Genomic DNA, 19,924 nt, shown 5'->3' with positions numbered 1-19,924 from the left:
CTCTGTCCCAGCCGGAACCAGGACAATCAAGTAAATGAATCAGTAGCAAAAGTGCGCTTGAACTGCTTTGCCAGGAGAGTTATGGGCAGTTCCTTTTCTAAAAGAAGAAAAAAAAACCCACCCAAAAAAAAACCTCAGTCCTGGTCCTGATTACTTCATGGTCTGGTTTTTTTTTTCATTAAAATAAAACTTTATGGATCAACAGCTGTCAACATTCTAAACTGAAAGGAAGTTTGTGCTGCCTTTTTAACAACTTAGAGGCAGTTTGTAGCATAATATCTTTGAGTACTTGTTTTGCTGGCCTTCAAGGTTGAAGGCAGCATCTTACCTACATGCTTGTTAGCAGTTCATGACAAGGTGTTAAAATCTTAAGAGAGTTTATATGCATTCTAAAGAGAAATATCTTAATGGAATATGGATCTTATATAAGTGCTTATTTTGTTAGAGTGATGTTTAAGGTTAATGTTAAATCTTCTTTTTAGGTTTACCTTTACTTGTGCAAAGAACAATTGCAAGAACTATAGTACTTCAAGAAAGTATTGGTAAAGGTCGCTTTGGAGAAGTCTGGCGAGGGAAGTGGAGGGGAGAAGAAGTTGCTGTGAAGATCTTCTCTTCAAGAGAGGAGCGCTCATGGTTTCGTGAAGCAGAAATTTATCAAACAGTTATGCTACGGCATGAAAACATCCTTGGATTTATAGCTGCAGACAACAAAGGTTAGTGATACTATGAATTCAATTTGTTGATTGTGTACCTGGTCAGAATAGATGGTAAATGGAGGGGAAAATAAAGTTGTGAGGATCCAATTAAGAGTAGCAAAAAATAATGTTGTTTCTAGAGCATTTTGGAGTTTGGCAGGCTTTTCATAGGTTTAATGAAGGAAAAAATTCACTTTCCATTTTCTGGAAAACAAGCTTTGTTTAAATTTTAAAAAAAAAAAATGCATATTTAATGAGGTGTAATTTCTACAAGCAAGTTAAAATACTGGCTAAGTTTGGTATTAAGAAGGAGAGATGCCTTATCCTGTCAGCCCACACATCTGCTGAATATCTGTACTTCCCTAATAGCCTAATAAGATAGATGTGTGGTGCCAAAAGAGATCATGTCTAATCCTGTTGTCCAAATATAAAGTAGCAGATAGGGGATTCATTTTTAAGGCTGAGGTATGAGAGGTTATTCATTTAGAACTCCAGTTAGAAAATAAATTGGAAAAAGGGAATTAATGATTTGTTCCTAGTATTAAAAATACTGTACCTGTTTCCTGAATCTTTCCTGATAAGCCTTTTAAGACATGAAGATTTGGCAAAAACCAACAAAAGCTTTGAATTTCTTACATTAAGGGGAGCTAAAATGTTATGCCGTTTCATTCAGTTATTTTAATATGAAATTACATGTTTCACCATAAATGGCCTTTGACTTTTTTGCAAAGAAAGCATTAACAGAAGTGTCTGTCACCTTAGGGAGGAGTCAAGAATCCACACACATCCTGGATTCTTAAAGGGCTCTCGGTTTTGTGGAAAATTCCTAAATGGTTTTAGTGTAGTTGAAGTATACATGTAAACAGAGTTCTTTTTAATTATCACTAGATTTATTTCAAGTTTCTATATCTATATAAATCTGTAGAATTGGAACAGAACCCAAGAGGTTGTGCAGAACACTTCCCTTCTCCAGGAAAGGGTTAGCTATAACTAACTTGCTCCTAACAGATGTTTGTGCAACTTGTTAACCTCCAAGAGCTTGCAGATCTACAGCACACCAGGCAACTTTTTCCTGTATCTTGTTATGCTTACCATTAGAAAATGTCTTACTTGCATGCCTAAAGTTGTGTTGGATATTAATAGCACCTGCGAGAGCTTGAATTTGTTCTGATGGACCTAGTGGAGCGTCTGGAGCCTGGGTTTAAAACTAGTAGATTGGTTGCATTAAAGACATAAATGAAAATCCATCTCTGCAGAAGGCTTAGGTACTATATCTCACTTAAAAGCATAAAGGATATATTGCAATACCTTAGCTATAACTTTTAAGAAAATCTATCTGTGGTTAAGCATACCAGTCTCCCATTTTGCCCCAAACCCATAGATAGTTTGTCCCAAAAATACATGACTACTGTGTAGAGGAGGTAGGAGGAAGGTTTCCTAAACGAATGGATTCCTAAAATAATTTCCTGATTGCTGGCTCAGGTTCCAGATGAAAGAGAATGAAATTCCATTTACCTTGGTCATCTGGAAATGAAGTAATATAATGTGATTATAAAATTATTTCTGGTTTCTGTTGTTAGTATGCTGTACATAGAAAGAAAAAATCCTTAGTTGATAGGTCATGCCATTATTTGAGGCTTCAAGACTTTAGGGCAAGGCTCTTCTGTTTTCTTGAACTGGTTGGTAATTGGTTTATGAAAAATGGATAATGACGTGTTTTGAAAATGCTACTATTCTTGACTCTATTTTCTAACAGTATTGCTGTCTGAGCAGATACAGAAAGCTGGGTTATTATTTTTAACCCACCAATGCAGAATTCTCAGTATAACCTTCTGCATTCTCTCAGCGAGGAAATATGTACACACCATTCTCTCACTGGGTTAAGCATTCAGAAGTCCTGAATATTGAAGGAGGTTGATACTTCAGTTCTTATTTGGAATACTTCAGGGCACCTGTATCCCATTAAATGGGAGAACATAGAGGGAGCGTTACGGAGGTAGTTCTTCCAGTTTAGCAGGTGTTCTGTCATGGTACTCTGAAAGGAGCAAGTGTACATGGCTTTGGAGACCAATGGCTTAAAAACACCTATTAACAGTCTTCCATTGTAGATGCTGGTGCTAACTGATAAGTGCTTATTAGGTGCCAGGTGCAAGATGAACTATTAGTTCACAGCAATAATAGCTGTGAAGGATTTGCATCCATTTCTCCATAGGGCAGACTGTTGGATGCATTCGGGAATTACTACAGCCTAGCTGGAATGCACAAAGTCATTAGACTGTAAGAATCTGTGTGTCTGAGACCTTGCAAAGATGTTTACAGAGATACAGCAGTACAAGGAATTACTTGTGCAATCCCAGTTCAGTGCTTGGTGAAAGCTTCAGTGGTATATGGAGAAGAATTCTCAGGAGTAGGTTGTTGTGTATCCATCATGAATGCTTAGGACTCGTATCTCCTGACACGTAGTTTGTGGTGTAAATGTGGGCCAGTGTCATGCTGCAATTCTCGCTACTAGTAAAGGCATTAATTAAGTCTCTCTTCTTAACGCAACTGCATATTTTTCACAACTGGTGGGAAACATCTGGCTGGCCATTGTAGTTGTAAAATTGGGGGGGGTGCCTTTAGGTAGAAGGGTGCATGTATAGATTAGAAAGTGTTTACAAGTGTAAGATAGATCAGCTAAGTCAGTGGCATTCAGCTGAGATGGTGGAGTCATAAAGCTTGTGACTGAACTACTGTCTTCACTCCTTGTTCTACTACACTGGTTAGACATTCCATGTTCCTTAATGGCACATTCTCGTTCTCCTTCTCTACCTCCCCACAGCTGTATGGGTGTTCAGAAGGCTACAACCTGTCTGCTTTCCCATGCCAAAATTTACTGGGAAATAGGTGCTGCTGTTAAGCCAGCTTGAGGGCTGAGAAGCAATGAATGATTTTAACTGCAGTTGTGTTCTGGGTAGCTCTTTACTTAGCCAGGAGTATATGCTAACTTTCAAATACTGCTAGGTCAGGGAGATTACTTTCTGGGCCACGTGTTGCCTTGTTTTGAACCACCTAAACAGATTATTTGGGTTTTGGGTGGGTTTTTTTGTTTTGTTCTTTCTAACCTAGATAATTAATTGTAAAGTGTATCAGGGACTACTTATCTGCACTCTTCTGCTAGCAGAAGAGCAGTGGCAGCAACCTCCATTTACAGTACTAAAGGTTTCCCTGGATTAGCTGTCTGTAACCATAACTGTCTGTAGTCATGTTACAAGTAAGGTGAAGTCTTGTACTGCACACTTTCAGATAACTTTATGCACTAAAATACTTTGGCCTCTCGATTCCTTCCCCTTAATTGAAAGCTGCACTTCCCTAGGTGAAAGTTTTTTTCAGTCAGACTACCTTACATGGTAGTAAGTAGATCCCCAAGAATGATGTTAGGCAATATGCTGTGGAGAAATGAGCAGAATTCCTTCCTCTGGAGAAAAGTAATATTTGAGCCATTTATTCTTTTTGAAGCTCTGGCTTTAGCCTGTGAAGAAGGAATTTGACTGGAAGATCTTGCTAATCTACACTGCTCAAGTGCTTTTCATCAACTTAATCAGATGACTATCTCAATGTGATGGAGTCAAGCTGTTTCACTAACAAAATATCAGTCCTCTTCCAGCCACAGACAAAAGTGTTTTCCCTGACATCTCCCTGAATGTCTCATTTCTAAGAGTTTTCTAGTTATAGATCCCATCTGTATCTGATCTTTTCACTGCTTTTTCCTGTTTTTTTCTGTTACATTATCTGCATGTCAAAACAGGCTAATGAATCCCACTCTCTACTTTGAAACACTTTATTACATGACACTGGAGAACACATGCAATTAGGCAGTTTCTGTAACTTCTTTTAAACGTTCAACTTGGAACATAAGTCTGTGGTTCAAAACTCTCATACCAAGCAATAGTGTCACACCTTAAAACCTAGTATTTGGTTTAAAAACAAGCATGCACCAAGTCCAAATTTTTGTTTTGCTAGTACCAATGTGAAAAAAGGATTTTTCACTTAAGTGAATTCAGTTAATTAAATTTTAATTGAAACTTGATTATATATTTGATAAAGCAATTGTTATAAATTCCTTTCTTCGAGAGGCAGCTTGTCTAAGATGAATGTTGCTTGGACTTCACTAACGTTTTTCTCAAACTGTAATCAGTCTTCTAACAACAAATCTGAAAGCTTCTTTTCTCAGAATTTCAAATTTTGTTAGAACTGCAAAAGAAAAACCTTTTAATTCTGAATGATTTTGATTGCAAGAAACCTGAAAGTATTTTAGACAAACAGATGAAATAACCATAATTAATCTTTTAAATAGGTTTCCAAGAACATACATAAATTTTTGTAATGTTCTTGAACATTCTGAAATTGCTTGAGATTCTTGATCATGGTGTATATACGAACTAAATTAGCTTATCTTGTCATGGAAGGCTGTGCTACTGTATGTAATTACTACTGAGTGTAATTACTTTTTCTTACCTGATAACGCAAATCCTATGATTGAAAGCTTCATGGCAGATGCTGTTTACTGTGCAGCCAAAAATACTCAGGGTCAGGTTAATTACTGCTTGGTAATAATTAACTAATGTCAACAGTGTAAGAAGACTGAAGTTCATAACGTGTTCTGCTTAGATTGCTAAACAAACGTGCAATTTGTCAAATATAGCAAGGTAAAGAAAATGTAATAGGTCCCATCTAATAGCTGGACACTGTACTTATTGCTGCATTTCAGCTTGTCTGTAATTAATATTATTCACGTAAGTTTGGATGCAACACTGTCCCTTCTTAAAATCTGGTTGGAGGGTCACAAATATGACATACAATGGGAAAGAATCATGGCTTCTTTTAGAATGGAACGTAACCCCAGCTTTATGTTTTCTGCTTTGGAAGGAAGATAAAAACAGACTGAATATTAAGACTTGCAGGTAATAAGGTAAAACTGAAGTAGAAGGGTCTGTAATCAGCAGCATGTTCTCTTCTTGAGTGGGCACCTAGAGATAAGAGGGGAAAAAACTTTAGCAAAGACACTATAATCTTGATTCAAAGCAATTGTAATTCTTCAGAAACTTTGCGACATCTTTAAAAGATCTGTTTAAACACAATACGTCTGGTAGACTACTTAAAATTAGATTACTAATTTCCCTAGTTATTGTTGTCTAGTTTAGACACCTCTTGAAGTATCCCATTCATAAGAAACAGGAGAAAAAATCAAATACAGGATCAAGCAATGAGTGTGTATAGTGTTAATGCCCAGGAGAGGATTATTTCAGGCAATGTAGTGTCATAATTGGTGAAGCAGTAGAATAAAACTGACTGAAGAGAATATTCTGAACTGATTAAGTTAATTTTGAACTTCTGCAGCTTTTTGGAGCTCTTAGGCTGTATGTATTTGAGAGCACCTTTTATATGCCTGTGAACACATACCTGTTTCTAATGGTTCTGTGAAACTGGTTCAGTGAAGCTAATACTGTTGGATTGACTTTTCAGAGACCATAATTCTCTTTGGAAAAAGTGACATTTAATAGTATGTCAAGTTCTACAAGTTCATGCTTGGATATGCGAAGTAGCAAAAGAGGCAGCAGTCCTAACTATAAAATAATTGAAGATATTTTTAAAAAAAAAATATTTCATTTTGTTTTTTCTTTTTTAAAAAGCAAAGCTTAGGAGTCACTTCTGTGGGCATATTATAAGAAGCTTCCCACTGCAATAGCAGCTTTCTAACAGTCTTTCTCTGGTTAGAGCATTTGACTGCTTTCTTTTGGCTGTTTAAATTAACAACTTAGTTGAGACTATTCTGTGAATGTAGCTAGGCAGAATTCTCTTTCCATTATGAGAATTATTTGAATGTAGATTGGACTTCTATTTCCCTACTCTGAAGCATTTGATGGCTTTTTAATTATTTTTTAAAATTATTTTTAATGTCATCACTGGCTTCCCTGCAAACATCCAAGTAGAAGGGATGCTTGAAAGTTTTCCCACCTCCACCCAAGTGCTTATTTAAAGATAAGCACAAGTACTTCTATTAAGGTAGTTTCTGTCAATCTGTAGATCAGGCATTTTGTGCCTCTGACTTTTCTGGGCCAAGTGTGTTCTTAGAGGGTGAGGAAATGTAAGAACCTCCTATTTGGAAACTTTATGATAGGGACTAACTTCTGAATTCACTTCTCTCCTTCCTATTCTTCATATTTAGTTCTTGAGTATGCATTTTGATAATCCTTAGGGATTATCACACTTGTGCTGAGTTTTCTCACTTGTTCTTAGGGAATAGTGGCTGTATAATTCAGAATAGAAGTCCAACTGAAATCTTTTATGGGATAACTAGTATTTTAAAGAGATGAAAGACTTCTACAACAGTAGCTAGCTATAAAAACACTTCTCAGATCTGCCACATGAGAGTTGCTTTTATAACAAAACAAAATTGGAAAACTTATCTGGTGGAAGAATTTTTCTTCTCTGGGTATATTTCTACTTTTTAGGTCAAAAAAACCCCAAACTTTTGTCCCCCCTCTTGATTTGAATTACTTTAATGGTCTTCTCTCTGTGGCTTAAACTTCAAGGTATTTTGTGTTCCCTAGTTTAATAATGTGAACAATTTAGTTCTTATCCGTCCTTTGTATGCCTTGGGATATCTGCAAATGTATTATGGCCTGTCTTGTTCTTCATAGTTCAGTGAAAAATCATACAGTGAAAATAAAACTGGTTTTCTCATAATTAGTGTTTTTCATTCTCTTTCCCCTTGTGCCTCCTGGAAACCTCAATTTTGGCCAGCAACTTAGAGGTCACCAGGGGTGGGATTTGACTTTGTTTTTGAAGTAATGTGTCTGATTGCTGCCTGCAAGCTTCTGCTCCAGGAGGAAAAATCCACCAGCTGCTGGTAACTGGAAATTGCCTCCCAGGCTGAGGTCAGGCAGGTTAAGGGAAAGACTGAAGGAGTTACGGGGCAAAGCTAGAAAGACATATTTTTTTATGGGTAGCTTGGACAATATTGTACTAGACAGATAGTGACAGGATTAGTTTTGCATCAGGCATTCAGCACTGTTCCCCCCCAAGCAGAAAAGTTAGGGGAAGGCAGGGTCTAGCTAATACCCTGAATAGTTCACCTCAGAATCAGAGTGACATCAGCTTTCTATGGTTTGTCTTTTAGTTCAAATAAAAGAATACTCACTAAGCTGTTCAGAAAGTCTTGCATGGTAGTCCCAGCCCTTACAGAGGCATTTAAATGTTACAGGGATAGAAGTAAAGATTTAAGAATCTTAATTGGCTGTGGTTACTTGCAAAACATAATTTGTACTTCATAAGCGTTGTATAAAAGTGGCATATATGGTTTGCTTGTCTTTTGTGTGTGTATGTGTGGTATTCATGCCAGTGTTATTTTGCAGACAATGGTACATGGACTCAGCTGTGGTTGGTGTCAGACTATCATGAGCATGGATCACTCTTTGATTACCTGAACAGGTACACAGTAACAGTGGAAGGAATGATAAAATTAGCTTTGTCCACTGCCAGTGGTCTTGCTCATCTTCACATGGAAATTGTTGGCACGCAAGGTAATGTTACAAATATTCAGCCTGTCATGTGGATAATACTGGCTTATTACTGTTTAATACCCCATAAAAATGTTTTTTTTTAAAAAATGACACATACGTAGCTCTTTCTACTATAATTCTCTTCTTAATTAGAACATTCAACCTTTTCAGGGTGTAGTTGCTTTGCACACAGCTACTTACTTACGTAATGAGAAGGCAACTGAACTCAGCGCAGGTATCCAAGTTAATCCCTTGTGGAGCTGAGTGAATGGAATAATGTCTGTTTGGGGCCTGTGACAATTTCTGAACTGATAGAACTTTCTTAATTTGGAAGGGTTTTTACCTTCCTTTCTATGGTATATCCAGGTTTTGTGATGTAACGATCCTTCTTACAAAACACCTATTAAAAGGCACTAAGTACTGATGCCTGTAGTATCTTCTTAACTTTGATTTGAGACAGCACTATGGGTCTATTTCCAGAGATACTAGAAACATTTTTGTGGCAAGTAGTATGTGTATGCAATAAATACTGGTAGGAAGAGGGAAAGGAACAGTACAGTGGAGTAATACAGTAGACATCTAAGGCACTTTTCTGGACAGCCAGCCAATGAGTGATTTCAGGAGTTACCTTGATGTGTATAAAGCAGCAGAACTGGAAGGAGTTCTGTAACTTCAAACAAAATCTGCACCAGGCTTAAAATAATAGCAATTATCTTTTTTACAGATGTGTTATTTCTATGTTTTTCCTTACAGGCAAACCAGCGATTGCCCACAGAGATTTGAAATCAAAAAATATATTGGTAAAAAAGAATGGAACATGTTGCATTGCAGACCTAGGATTGGCAGTTAGGCATGATTCAGCTACAGACACAATTGATATTGCCCCAAACCACAGAGTGGGAACAAAAAGGTAAAATCATTAACGTGATGTGTCAGGTGACTTTTATATTTTGTTTTTTCTTGTCCCATATAGAAGATTTTTTGTGGATACAAACACAAGCAGCAGGAAAATGTGAATAATGGCAGGTAGAGTTCCTAGACACTTCCTTGCCAGCTGGTAATTTAGTTAGACGGTAGATGCTTAAAAAGTATGTTGAATCTTGGCATCTATTACTAGCATGTGTAAAATACTGAAAACTTGCAAAATATTGTAGGACATAAGTATATATTGAAACAATTAGGAGACTTCATGAATGACAGTTTGAGACTTCACTGCTGTATCTTTATTCTTTTTGCCTTGTGTTGCATGGAAATGTTGCTTACAGCCCAATCTGGCGTGTAAGACAGGATATTGACAGCAAAAGCAAAAAGCTGGATTTTTTTCAGTGTGAAGCCTATGTGGTAGAACATACAAGGTGCAAAGTCTTTGCAGGCTTTCATGGGATCATATTTTTGAGAGAAATACAAGAACTTAAAACAGCAGTCATCTTTGTCATCTAATACATAAATGGAATTATCAACGGATGGGTCAGTATACTCCCTTTCTTTTAAAGGCCTACTTCTGAATTTGGAAATATGGGGGGGTTTGTCCTCAAAAGAACTCAGAGCTGTTTACCTCCATCAACACAAGTGCAATTAAACTTATTGGCTGTAATTTATCATTGCTGGACCTTCAGACAATAATAACTGGAAGCTGTTCTGAAGAGATTAATTTTCTTTAGTAATCTGTGGAGCTATACAGCATACAGAGATAGCAGCCCTAACAGTGAACCACAGCAACAGAGTTGTGTGATGTAGGCAACATTTTGTGCTTTTGATGCCTATAGGTTCAGTGGTATGTCAAACTGAAGTTTGTATGCCTGTCACAGAGAAATGTGTGGAAGCCCAGTGGTTCAGGGCTGTGCATGATTAGCTTTAGCATATGCCCTAGCAGTGTTGGAGAAAATTCTGTGTTGATGTTGCCCAATCTCCAATGCATACCTAAAAATATTTTTTTATACATCTCTTTAGTGAGTGATACTGCAGGGGAGGGGGTGGGGTGTGATTGGGGTTTTACAATGAACTAGGATGCCCCTTTAGCTGTGGCTTTTTGGAAGAAAAAAAATTTTTTTTAAGGCTCAGTGAACAAAAGCTTTTAGAAAATGTACTGAAAATTTATTTTACTAACAACTATATCACTTTGTTTTAAAGCTCTAGTACTAGTCCTTTGCCAACTTTAAAAATTCCACACAAATGGTCAGATGAGATTTATTTTCTGAGCTACTACTAGATTACAAAGTACTGGGCATTATTCCTTCTCAAAGTCTCCAGTAATCATTGGTGGTAAAACAGCAGACTACTTTGGAATTTGTCATTGCAAACTTAGCTGTGTGCAGGGCACATACCACATGTGACTTAGTATTTTCTACTACACCTACATGCAAAGAAAAATGATGTGCAAATCAGTTACTTTCTTTAGTCTAGTCTTTGGAGAATGCATCCTTTCAGCTGCGCCTGTAGATTCCACTTACACGATCTCTCCTTGCATAGGCGCTATTAAATTGCTTGTCTGCCTTATGCTTCTTCACAAGGGTAAAGCCATAGTAATTCTCTTGCTTGCTGCAGTGGGCAGCAGCAGCAGGACTAAGTCTTTTTGCCACTTTAAAGACATTAGTCACTTCTACCTCTCTGAAAATTGTTCATTCTCATAAAAGGCTTGGTCCTCTCTTCCTCCCTCTTGTGCACTTGGGTAATAATTCTGCACCTCTAGTTAATTTTTCATACTAAAGTTCAGATCTTACCTGTTCAATGACAATTTTAACTCCCTGGTACCTCTTCTGCACATGGAAGCTCTGTGTGCAAGTTCAAGGAGATTTGACTGAGTTTGTATTTTTCTAATGATTGTCTGTTGTAAAAATGTATGGTCTAGAGAGCAAGCAAGACTCACTCTTGGGTGAGTGATCTAGGTGCTGAGTCAGACTGATGGTCCTTCTTTCTGACTGAATGAATCTTTATTTCTTTTCTGTTCAGAGGCTTAGCTTTACCAGAGGGTGTGAACTGCATGCTTTCACAGCTCAGCCTGCAGCATAAAGCAGGGAATGTGAGCTTTAAACTGAGAAGGAAATAGAATCCCTCTCTCACTCCCTGAGGCAAGTCAAAAAACAAAAAAGACTAATTCTCCTTTTTTTTTTTTTAGTAAGTGTGGCCCAACTGTTACTTTTGGTAGTTGAAATAGGCTGTGTTTAAAAGAAGTTTGGCTGTGAATTCCACCTTAACATGGATGCTTTTCTGCAGCTTACCTAAACCCAATATGAGCAGAATTCTAGCTATGCTGCTGGTGAACAGGCTTGGTGAAGGGAGATGTCACACTCAAGATGTTGTGTATGCATCCTGTTTCATGACACCAAGCTCCCTGTATGTTGTATGAGAAATTTAGACAACTAATACAGAGCTTTTGGACTAAAAGGGGTGGGGGGAAGGGGTCAGCGGGCACCCAAAGTTTGGCAAGGCCATGCTCAACATAATTTGTAAACTTCTTTGTAGACTTACCCTTTCATTCTTGGAGGGTACTGAACTGCAGACCTTGTTCAGAAGGTCAAAGTCTACGTAGAGTAGTTCTCTCCAGAACCTAAAACACTGTTTCTGACAACCAGTGCATTTCCAATATATAAGCTGACAAGGAGATGCATGTTTCTCTCCCTTTTGACTGATAGCCGTGAAACGGCTAATCTGCTAAACGGACTAGATGACCTACTTGCCTTTCGCCTCTCTTGTTCCAGCAATAATCTCTCAGACTTTTTGAGCAGTCAGTCACCATTCTGTGTTATGGAAGCCAAAGCCAATCTAAATGCATTGATGGAGGATCATGGTAAGAGGTCAATTTGCCAATAAATTCAATGGAAGTCACATTTGGCGGGGCGGGGGGAGATTTTTTGGGGGAGATTTTTTTCTTTTGAGGGTATGAATTCAGCTCCATTGCCACACTCAGGCCTGTTAAGACCTTTGTCCTTAGGACGATTTACAGAAACTGAGACAATGTCCTTTACTGCTTGAATAAGCGATTCTCGCTGACAGTCTTGCAACATGGTTGGGGTTTTTGGTTTGGTGTTTTTCCAGCTCCATTACTCTTCTCATCCCCATGTGATCTTAAGATAGATAAAATATTCTTTCTTCTAGACCCAAAGCTGATCGCTATACTGTCAAGTACATGAAGTAGCCTAAGAAGATTATCCAAAAATGAAAAATCCTTGGAAAGCATTAAAACACCCACCACAATCTTGCATTCTTGATTAAAAGGTTTTTGATATAGGTGGCCCAGAATAATTTGAGCCTTGTCCATATCAGATTGTGACATATGTAAACTTAAGATTCTGCTTCCATTCAATAAATACTGTCAAAGTAAACTTTACATTCCTCTGTAGACAGTTGTCCTCTGCTTGTACTGTGTTTATCACTTGTGGGGAATTTATATGCCTGTACAGTGCTTGGGAGAACTCTCATGTCAGCAACCCTTGTTGAAGTTCTGGACTACTGGTTGCATTTTTGCTCTTCTGTTGATAGCCCTTGCTTCCTTGCATCTATGTCATTTCCATAAGACACAGTACTGCTGAAAGAGTTCTGAAAGGTCTGATAGTCCTGAAATTTAAGTAGCATGTCTGGTATTCTGCCTACCATCCCTGGTACTAGAAAAAGAAAATCCTAGTATTATGTTGATTAAATGAAATTGTGCATAGGCTCTGTGGCTGTTCCGGAGGTTGAGCTATTGCCTGAACTGTATTCCACTCCAGTAATCTATGCGTGTTGCTTTTTTACTGGTTAACTGTGCTTCTTCAAAGCCCTGGTGTCATTGTTTGCCTGCTTCATTAATATGTTAGCTTGAGATTGACAGGGCAGTGATGTGGAGAAACGCACTGAACTCTGCTAAACGTTACGTATTGGATTTAGCTGCCAGAGCTATACCAGGCTGAGAGAGCAATACTACAACTGATGTTGACTGATGCGGCAAATACCATTTTTTTTTTCCAGCAGCCAGTGGGGATGCTGCTGTCAGTAACTCTCACAATGTGGTCCACACTGACATTTTGCTTGATGTTCCCACGTTAGGCCTAGTCACTAAACAAGGTCCTTGTTTCTCAGTTGAAAGTCTGTTACAGATTTTTCTATTGCAGGAAATGTTGATAAAGTAAACTTTTCTTGTGCGCACTGTTAGTTGTTAATGTGTAACCCAAATAAGATTTGCTACTCAAAAAAAAACCATGCCAGGCTTTTTTTTTTATGATGGGACTTACAGACTGTATGATGAAGAATCAGTTTACTGCAATGGTAGGGAGCCTTTGTTCCCCGGGAATCCTTAAGCCCTCCATGTCTATTCCCTCTCTAGTCTTGCTAGGGGATGTTATAAGTGGCTGCTGTATCTTGGCAGATTCCAGGAGCTGGGGCTTCCTCCTGCCTGGCCTCTGGAGCCCAGCCTGGTGTGTCCAAAGGACTGGGGCTCTGTCTATCCCAGGCCCCATGGATGTGGCTGCTGCTTTCTTACTTGGAATTCAACCAGTAGTGAGGCTGGGCATACACAGACACATACTATACTGACACGGCTGATTACACAGATTGCTATATACCATGTGCTGTCTTCAACACCCACATAAAACACTGTCAGAACTTGTATAAAATACAAGTATAGACAGCCAAGTCTCCTTCCATTTCTTCAGCTGATCAGGATTGAACTTCATTGGTGAAAACACAGACACCCTTCTGTAGCCTTACAAGCCCATGCATGTTTATGAATCCCTCAACTATCAGTACAACCCTCGGTATGTCTCATGCCCTCTTCTGTGCCCCACAGGTCTCTTACTCACGAGCTGGGCTGGGTTAATGCACACTAGCAAACAGATGCATGTATTCATACGCACACCTACATGCATGGATTCCCTCAAATACAAGCACAGGCCCTCCCCCTGTCAAACATCCCTACCTGGGCCACCTATTTGCTGGCTAGATCAGCTTGAAGTTTGCTAGTGAACTACACCCATGCACACCTGCCATGCATACCAGGTTTGGGGGAAGTACAAACCTTCTGGCCCACCCGCCCAGTGGCTGGCACCCAGGCTGGCACCTTATGACCTGTGATTCCCACTCCAGTTGCTGGTGCTGAGAGGCCCTTACTCTGCTTCTCTCATCCCAGTTCTCCCCTGTAGCTGGTACCTGTAAGCATGTGACTGTGAAGCCTGTGACCCGTGGTCCTACTTTAGTGGCTGAAGCAGAGATACTCATTTGCTCCAGTTGCTGGCACCATGGGGTGCCTTTACCAACTGACTGCAGTTGCTGGCCCAGAATTCATTCATGCTGGTTTCCCCACAGTAGCTCCAGATATGTGCTCCTCAGACCTGTGGATACGTGCTCCTAGGATCTGCCATTCCCTTTCCAGCTGCTGAGGCCGACATCCTCCTTCTCTCCAGTTGCTGGCACCCCAGGCCCAAAGGCAACTTCATCACTTGTCTGACTCCAGTTGCTAGCCCTGAATTCACTCATGCCTGCCTCCAGTTGCTGGCATGTAGTCCTTAGAGCACACATGCACATGGGGTTGAGAGTGAGATTGCATAGAAAAATAGTTAGGATTTAATAAGAAGATAGGATACACTGCGGTGAGCAGGTGCAGGGCTTGGTTGGACAAGCATAGTGACTGGCAACTGTTTATGCAACTAGCCCCTTTGATATCCTTTTCTATTGCCTCCTCCCAGTTACCCTTCTCCTAAACATTCCTTGATAAACATTGCATAGTCTCACAGGCCTCCTTTGAACATCCACAATCCTTGTGTTCCTCTTGTTTCCCACTTATTAGCAGTTACAATGTCCAGACTGGCCCTCTCGAAAGCTACAGATGGAGTTTCTTAATAGCCCATCAGTTAGCAACTAGAGACTTCTGTTCTTTGTCTCGGTTCTCCCATGTCTATCAGGTTTATGGCTCTATTTGTTTATCGTTTCACATTTTACTTACTCCCCCTATCCCTTTGCTTGTTCCTCTCAGTTTACTTATTATCCTCTTTGCACTGAAAGGTCTTTGATTGGATAACCTTAATGAAGCAGATTTTCCTTTGTCTCCTTTTCCACATAAATACTTAAATTTGGTTTTGAGCTGATCAGTAGCACTGAACTTTCTCTACAGTAAGTATTTATGAAATTAAATGTTTTCTTCTTTTTTTTTTAATTGCAAATAGGTACATGGCACCTGAAGTTCTAGATGATTCCATAAATATGAAACATTTTGAGTCATTCAAACGAGCAGACATCTATGCAATGGGATTAGTGTTTTGGGAAATAGCTCGGCGATGTTCAATCGGTGGTATGTGGCAATCTTTACAAAATTGGACATACTAAGGAATTATAAGTAACTTACAGAACCTGAATAAGTTTGAGTAAACAGTTTGCTCTAAAAACTGGTAATAGCCAGTATGTCTCAGACTTTCTAACTGTTAATCCTGTAAATGACTGGTTTATTCGGCCTCTTTGTAAATTGATGAACCATACCTGTTGAAGAAAATAGAAAATATCCTTGTCTATATTAACTTTTTTCTAAAACCTTTACGTAGAGAGGAGAAAAGGGTGAAGTTAAACATCCTTGAGAGCAAGGGGCAAACACCACAAGTAAGGGCTAGCTAACATCCATACCTTATTTAAAATAAAACATGCTATTATAAATCACGCGCTTCCAAGAAGCGTGTCTTTAGAATAGCATATGAAAGATTTGACATAGCTTCCATCTGTTCCAAAAATATATACATTTCAAAATTAAAAATTCTTCAAGGGTAATGTAAACAGTCCTAAGGTATGGTTACAGATTTTTTTTTTTTTTTAAATTTATTTGTCAGTCATTGTAATGTAACTTTTAAAAATGAAAACCAAAAAAGAAAATGGTAGGGTACTGATAAGGAACACAGTAAAATGTGAAGAATATGTAATTTAGTGTTAGCTAAAATAAAGCTATTTTCAACCTATTACAGGAATCCACGAAGATTACCAGTTGCCATACTATGACCTCGTTCCTTCAGATCCTTCTGTTGAAGAAATGAGGAAAGTTGTGTGTGAGCAGAAGTTAAGGCCCAATATTCCAAACAGATGGCAGAGCTGTGAGGTATTAACTAGCCTTGCTAAAGCTGCTTTAACAGACACTAGAGCTTTTATTGATTTCAATGGCTTAAAAATTGTGCTGCTTGTTGAAGGGAGAAGGGTTGCTTCTAGGAGAACTTAATTTCATTCTGATCACTGTGGCTTTATTGAATGTTATTTATCCTTGGTTATACATTAATATTTAATGTAATTTCACAAAAATTAATAGCTAACCCTGCGTGGAGGTTTCTAGGATCCCTTCCTGTGAAGCATAGGTGACGCAAATGTAAATTAAAGCTAGTCTGAGTAGACGGGAAGCATCATTGCAAAAAAATTGTGCAACCGGGGGTTGTACTGCGTCTGGTTGGGATTGAGTTAACTTTCTTCATAGTAGCCTGTATGGTGCTGTGTTTCGGATTTGTGACCAAAACAGTTTGATAGCACACTGATGTTAAGGCTATTGCTGAACAGTGCTTACACAGCTTCAAGGCTTTCTCCATTTCTCACTCTGCCTCCCCTACCATTGAGTAGGCTGGGGGTGGACAAGAGGCTGAGAGGGAATGCAACTTGGGACAGCTGACCCAAATTGATCAGAGGGATATTCCATACCATGCAACATCATGCTCAGCAATAAAACTGGGAGAGAGGGGAGTTTTCCAGGGGTTGCTGTTGCTGAGGGACTGGCTGGGCATTAGTCAGATGGTGATAAGCAATTGTTTTTGTATCACTTGTTTTTATTTGTTTTGGCTTGGTTTTCCCCCTTTGCCTATTAAACTGTCTTCATCTCAACCCACAAGTTTTCTCACTTTTGCCCTCCTGATTCTCTTCCCCATCCCACTGGGGGGGAGTGAGCAAGTGGCTATGTGAGGCTTAGCTGCCTACTGGGGTTAACCCACAACAGGGGTAGTAAAGATACATAAGCTAATCACGTCTGTGCTAATTGGTTTGTAACTAGGCTGGTTATCTCTTTCAAGAAGTGGACTTGCTAGTTTCAGCTCAGTACTCTGCCAGCACAGCATTACTGCTTGTTGGGACACAAATGGTATCTTCAACAGTGCTGTGCTGCCTCATGTGAATGCTTGCTTGGAACTAACTCACTCAGGGGTCTTTGTCCTGTCATTGTGTAGTAAAGGAATATCCTACAGACTGGCCGAAATAGTAAATGCTTATCGGAATTCTAATTCAAAACTGTGGTGGCCTTAGTACTTTGTGTGTCTCAGAATTTGTACTGTATGTACTTACTGAAAGATGAATACGGTTATTAGGAAGCTGAGATTCTAGTAAGCCAAAGACTTAGAACTGAAATGTGCATGTCAGGAGCGACCACTCCTGACTGTGCCTCTGTAGAAGTGCTTACCTGGTTCTGGGGTGAGTTCATTATGCTGGTAGTCACTACATGGGTAGTAATATGCACAGCAGCGAGCTCTTGCCTTTCCAGCGAACTTTGTTCATATTGCTTGCCCTAGGAACCCAACTAGGGCTAGAACCAATGCTTTCTGATTCAGAGCTTAGGAGAATAGCTGCGGTAGGCTACAGGAGGAGTAAGAGATTGATGAGATATGATGTACCTTAGATGGAAGAGGGGACTGGGTTGTGGCATGTATGAAGTGAATACATGGGTGAAGGCCTGAGGTAAGCGATTGGGCAAGAGAATGCAGGTGGGAGAGAAATGCAATGATACACACCGACAGACTGTAGAGTCATTTTTTAGATGCTGCCATTCCAATCCTGCAAACTTACCTAGCAGCTCAATATAATACAGCTTTGAGTGTAAAGTCTTGGAATGTAGAGCTATTACTTTATTTCATTTTCAGTTTTTATGTTATTTGCAGTTATTTGTGTAGTAGCATTCACAGATTTTGAAGAATGGCTGTTTGAAGGATAAAGACTCCAAAAATTTTCAAAGTTATTACAGAGCTTCAATTTGAGGAAGACAGCTGATAAACTTCTGAATTGCTATACATTGAACTAACTCCTTAACTGGAGGTACAACAAAAAAGAGTGTATTTTTGTCTAATGTGAAAATTCAGTTACAGACAAGCTACTAATTTTTCATTAAAATATTTTTGTGTGGGCTGAAATTCTACTGAAAAATACTAGTTCTGCTCTACAGTATTTTAAAGGATTTTATTTTTCTGTAAATAAAGAATTCGAGTTTTTTATACAACAGTCTTCCATGCATCTGTAGTACTAGTAATAGACTTCAGAAGAGGCTAAGGCAGAACAGAGGTTACACGGGCTACATTGGAACAGCAGTACATATAATTACTTGTTTTTCCTTTGCAGGCATTACGAGTAATGGCAAAAATTATGCGGGAATGCTGGTATGCCAACGGAGCTGCTAGGCTAACAGCTTTGCGCATTAAGAAAACATTATCGCAACTTAGTCAACAGGAGGGGATAAAGATGTAATCCTGGATTTGCTACCGAAGAATACTGTAAAAATCCGTATCTGCACCAGAGTGGCGTGTTAAGAAGGTTAATTGTTCTACCTCATTGGGGGAACAGAAGGATATTGCTGCCTTTTAGTACTTCATAGGAACGTCACTTACTAGGATTTTTGTGGACGTGCGAAACAGTTGTGTTGAGTCCTTTCTGTGCACTATGAACCTCTTTCCCAGGTTACTTACAAAACATTGGTGTAGTTTAGTTTTATTTTTATTAACCTATAATTTTTTATCTGGAAAGTTGATAGCTGGTCTTAACTTCTAGTTAACTGTGCTGAAAATAGGAGGTCACTTTTAAAATGGAACTGGTTCACCGTATTGTTCTAGAGTGCATTGATGGCTCTTTAAACAACTTTATTCCTGGCTGGTACATTGACTATTCTGAACCACTGTCACGGTTCTTTGATTCAGATTGTGAATGTACTGTTGGAGTATACTTTGCTAGCTATTAAGGTAGTATATCTTTTGGACTCTTACCTTGATTTACAAATTGACCTCATTCAGTTGTGGGAACATAATTTATGCAACTATACTTTATACATGATTACTGGGTTTTTTCCACTTTTTCAGAACATTACATTGCCTTCAAAATAGATTGTATTATACCAGTAAGTGCCGCTTTTGAGTCTTTTAATGCAAAGCAGTAGGAGTGTACGAAGCCTATGGTACTTTTGGTTTCAAAAATACAAGTTAAAAATCAACTGTTCCTCTGCCTAGATAAAATCTAATTCACACTCGTTTCAGCAAGTGAGTACATACATAATTCCTAGAATACCTTTAATTTTACCAAAATCTGACTCTTTAAACCACTGTAGGAGTTTTAAGTAGTGTAAGCTAGTTAATTCACTGTCATGTTTTGTAATTGTCAAGTCATGAATCATAATTATATGTAAGATCTTTTTTATCAAGTAGCACTTCTAAAATGCTTGAAGTACCTATCTACTTCAGAAAAGTAGCAAGAGGAGTAAGATGTTCTTAAGGGAGATTTTGCTCCATTACATCAAATATGAAAAGCATTTTTTCTGTGCGGTTCTGCAGTCTTAAGGCTCAAAGAACAGTATTTGCAATTAAATTAGGATTAAGTGCACCTGTAATTAGGGAGAAGTTATTTGGGCTTTTGTACTATAAAGTTCAAAGCTGCTTATAAATTTTATGTGCATATATTTTGTGTGTGCCTCATACACAGAAAGTGGCGAGCTGCAGGTCTTTGGATACA

At 38.8% G+C, this 19,924-nt stretch overlaps 1 protein-coding gene across 1 annotated transcript; it reads left to right on the top strand.

Annotated features, from left to right (window-relative positions):
• Positions 1-482: 482 nt before the first annotated feature.
• LOC104083831 (TGF-beta receptor type-1) lies at positions 483-19,240 on the top strand (the record flags this gene model as incomplete). Its single annotated transcript, XM_009587471.1, has 6 exons — positions 483-713; positions 8,093-8,260; positions 8,993-9,149; positions 15,373-15,497; positions 16,156-16,286; positions 18,548-19,240. Coding segments are annotated over 6 exons (938 nt in total), but the record flags the coding sequence as incomplete, so codon positions are not given.
• Between the last annotated feature and the right edge of the window lie 684 nt (positions 19,241-19,924).

The sequence above is a fragment of the Fulmarus glacialis genome, unplaced genomic scaffold (genome assembly GCF_000690835.1).
Source record: "Fulmarus glacialis isolate BGI_N327 unplaced genomic scaffold, ASM69083v1 scaffold13771, whole genome shotgun sequence".
NCBI classification, from domain to species: Eukaryota; Metazoa; Chordata; class Aves; order Procellariiformes; family Procellariidae; genus Fulmarus; species Fulmarus glacialis.
Note: the sequence above shows the minus strand (reverse complement) of the source record. Positions and strands in the feature narration are given on the sequence as shown.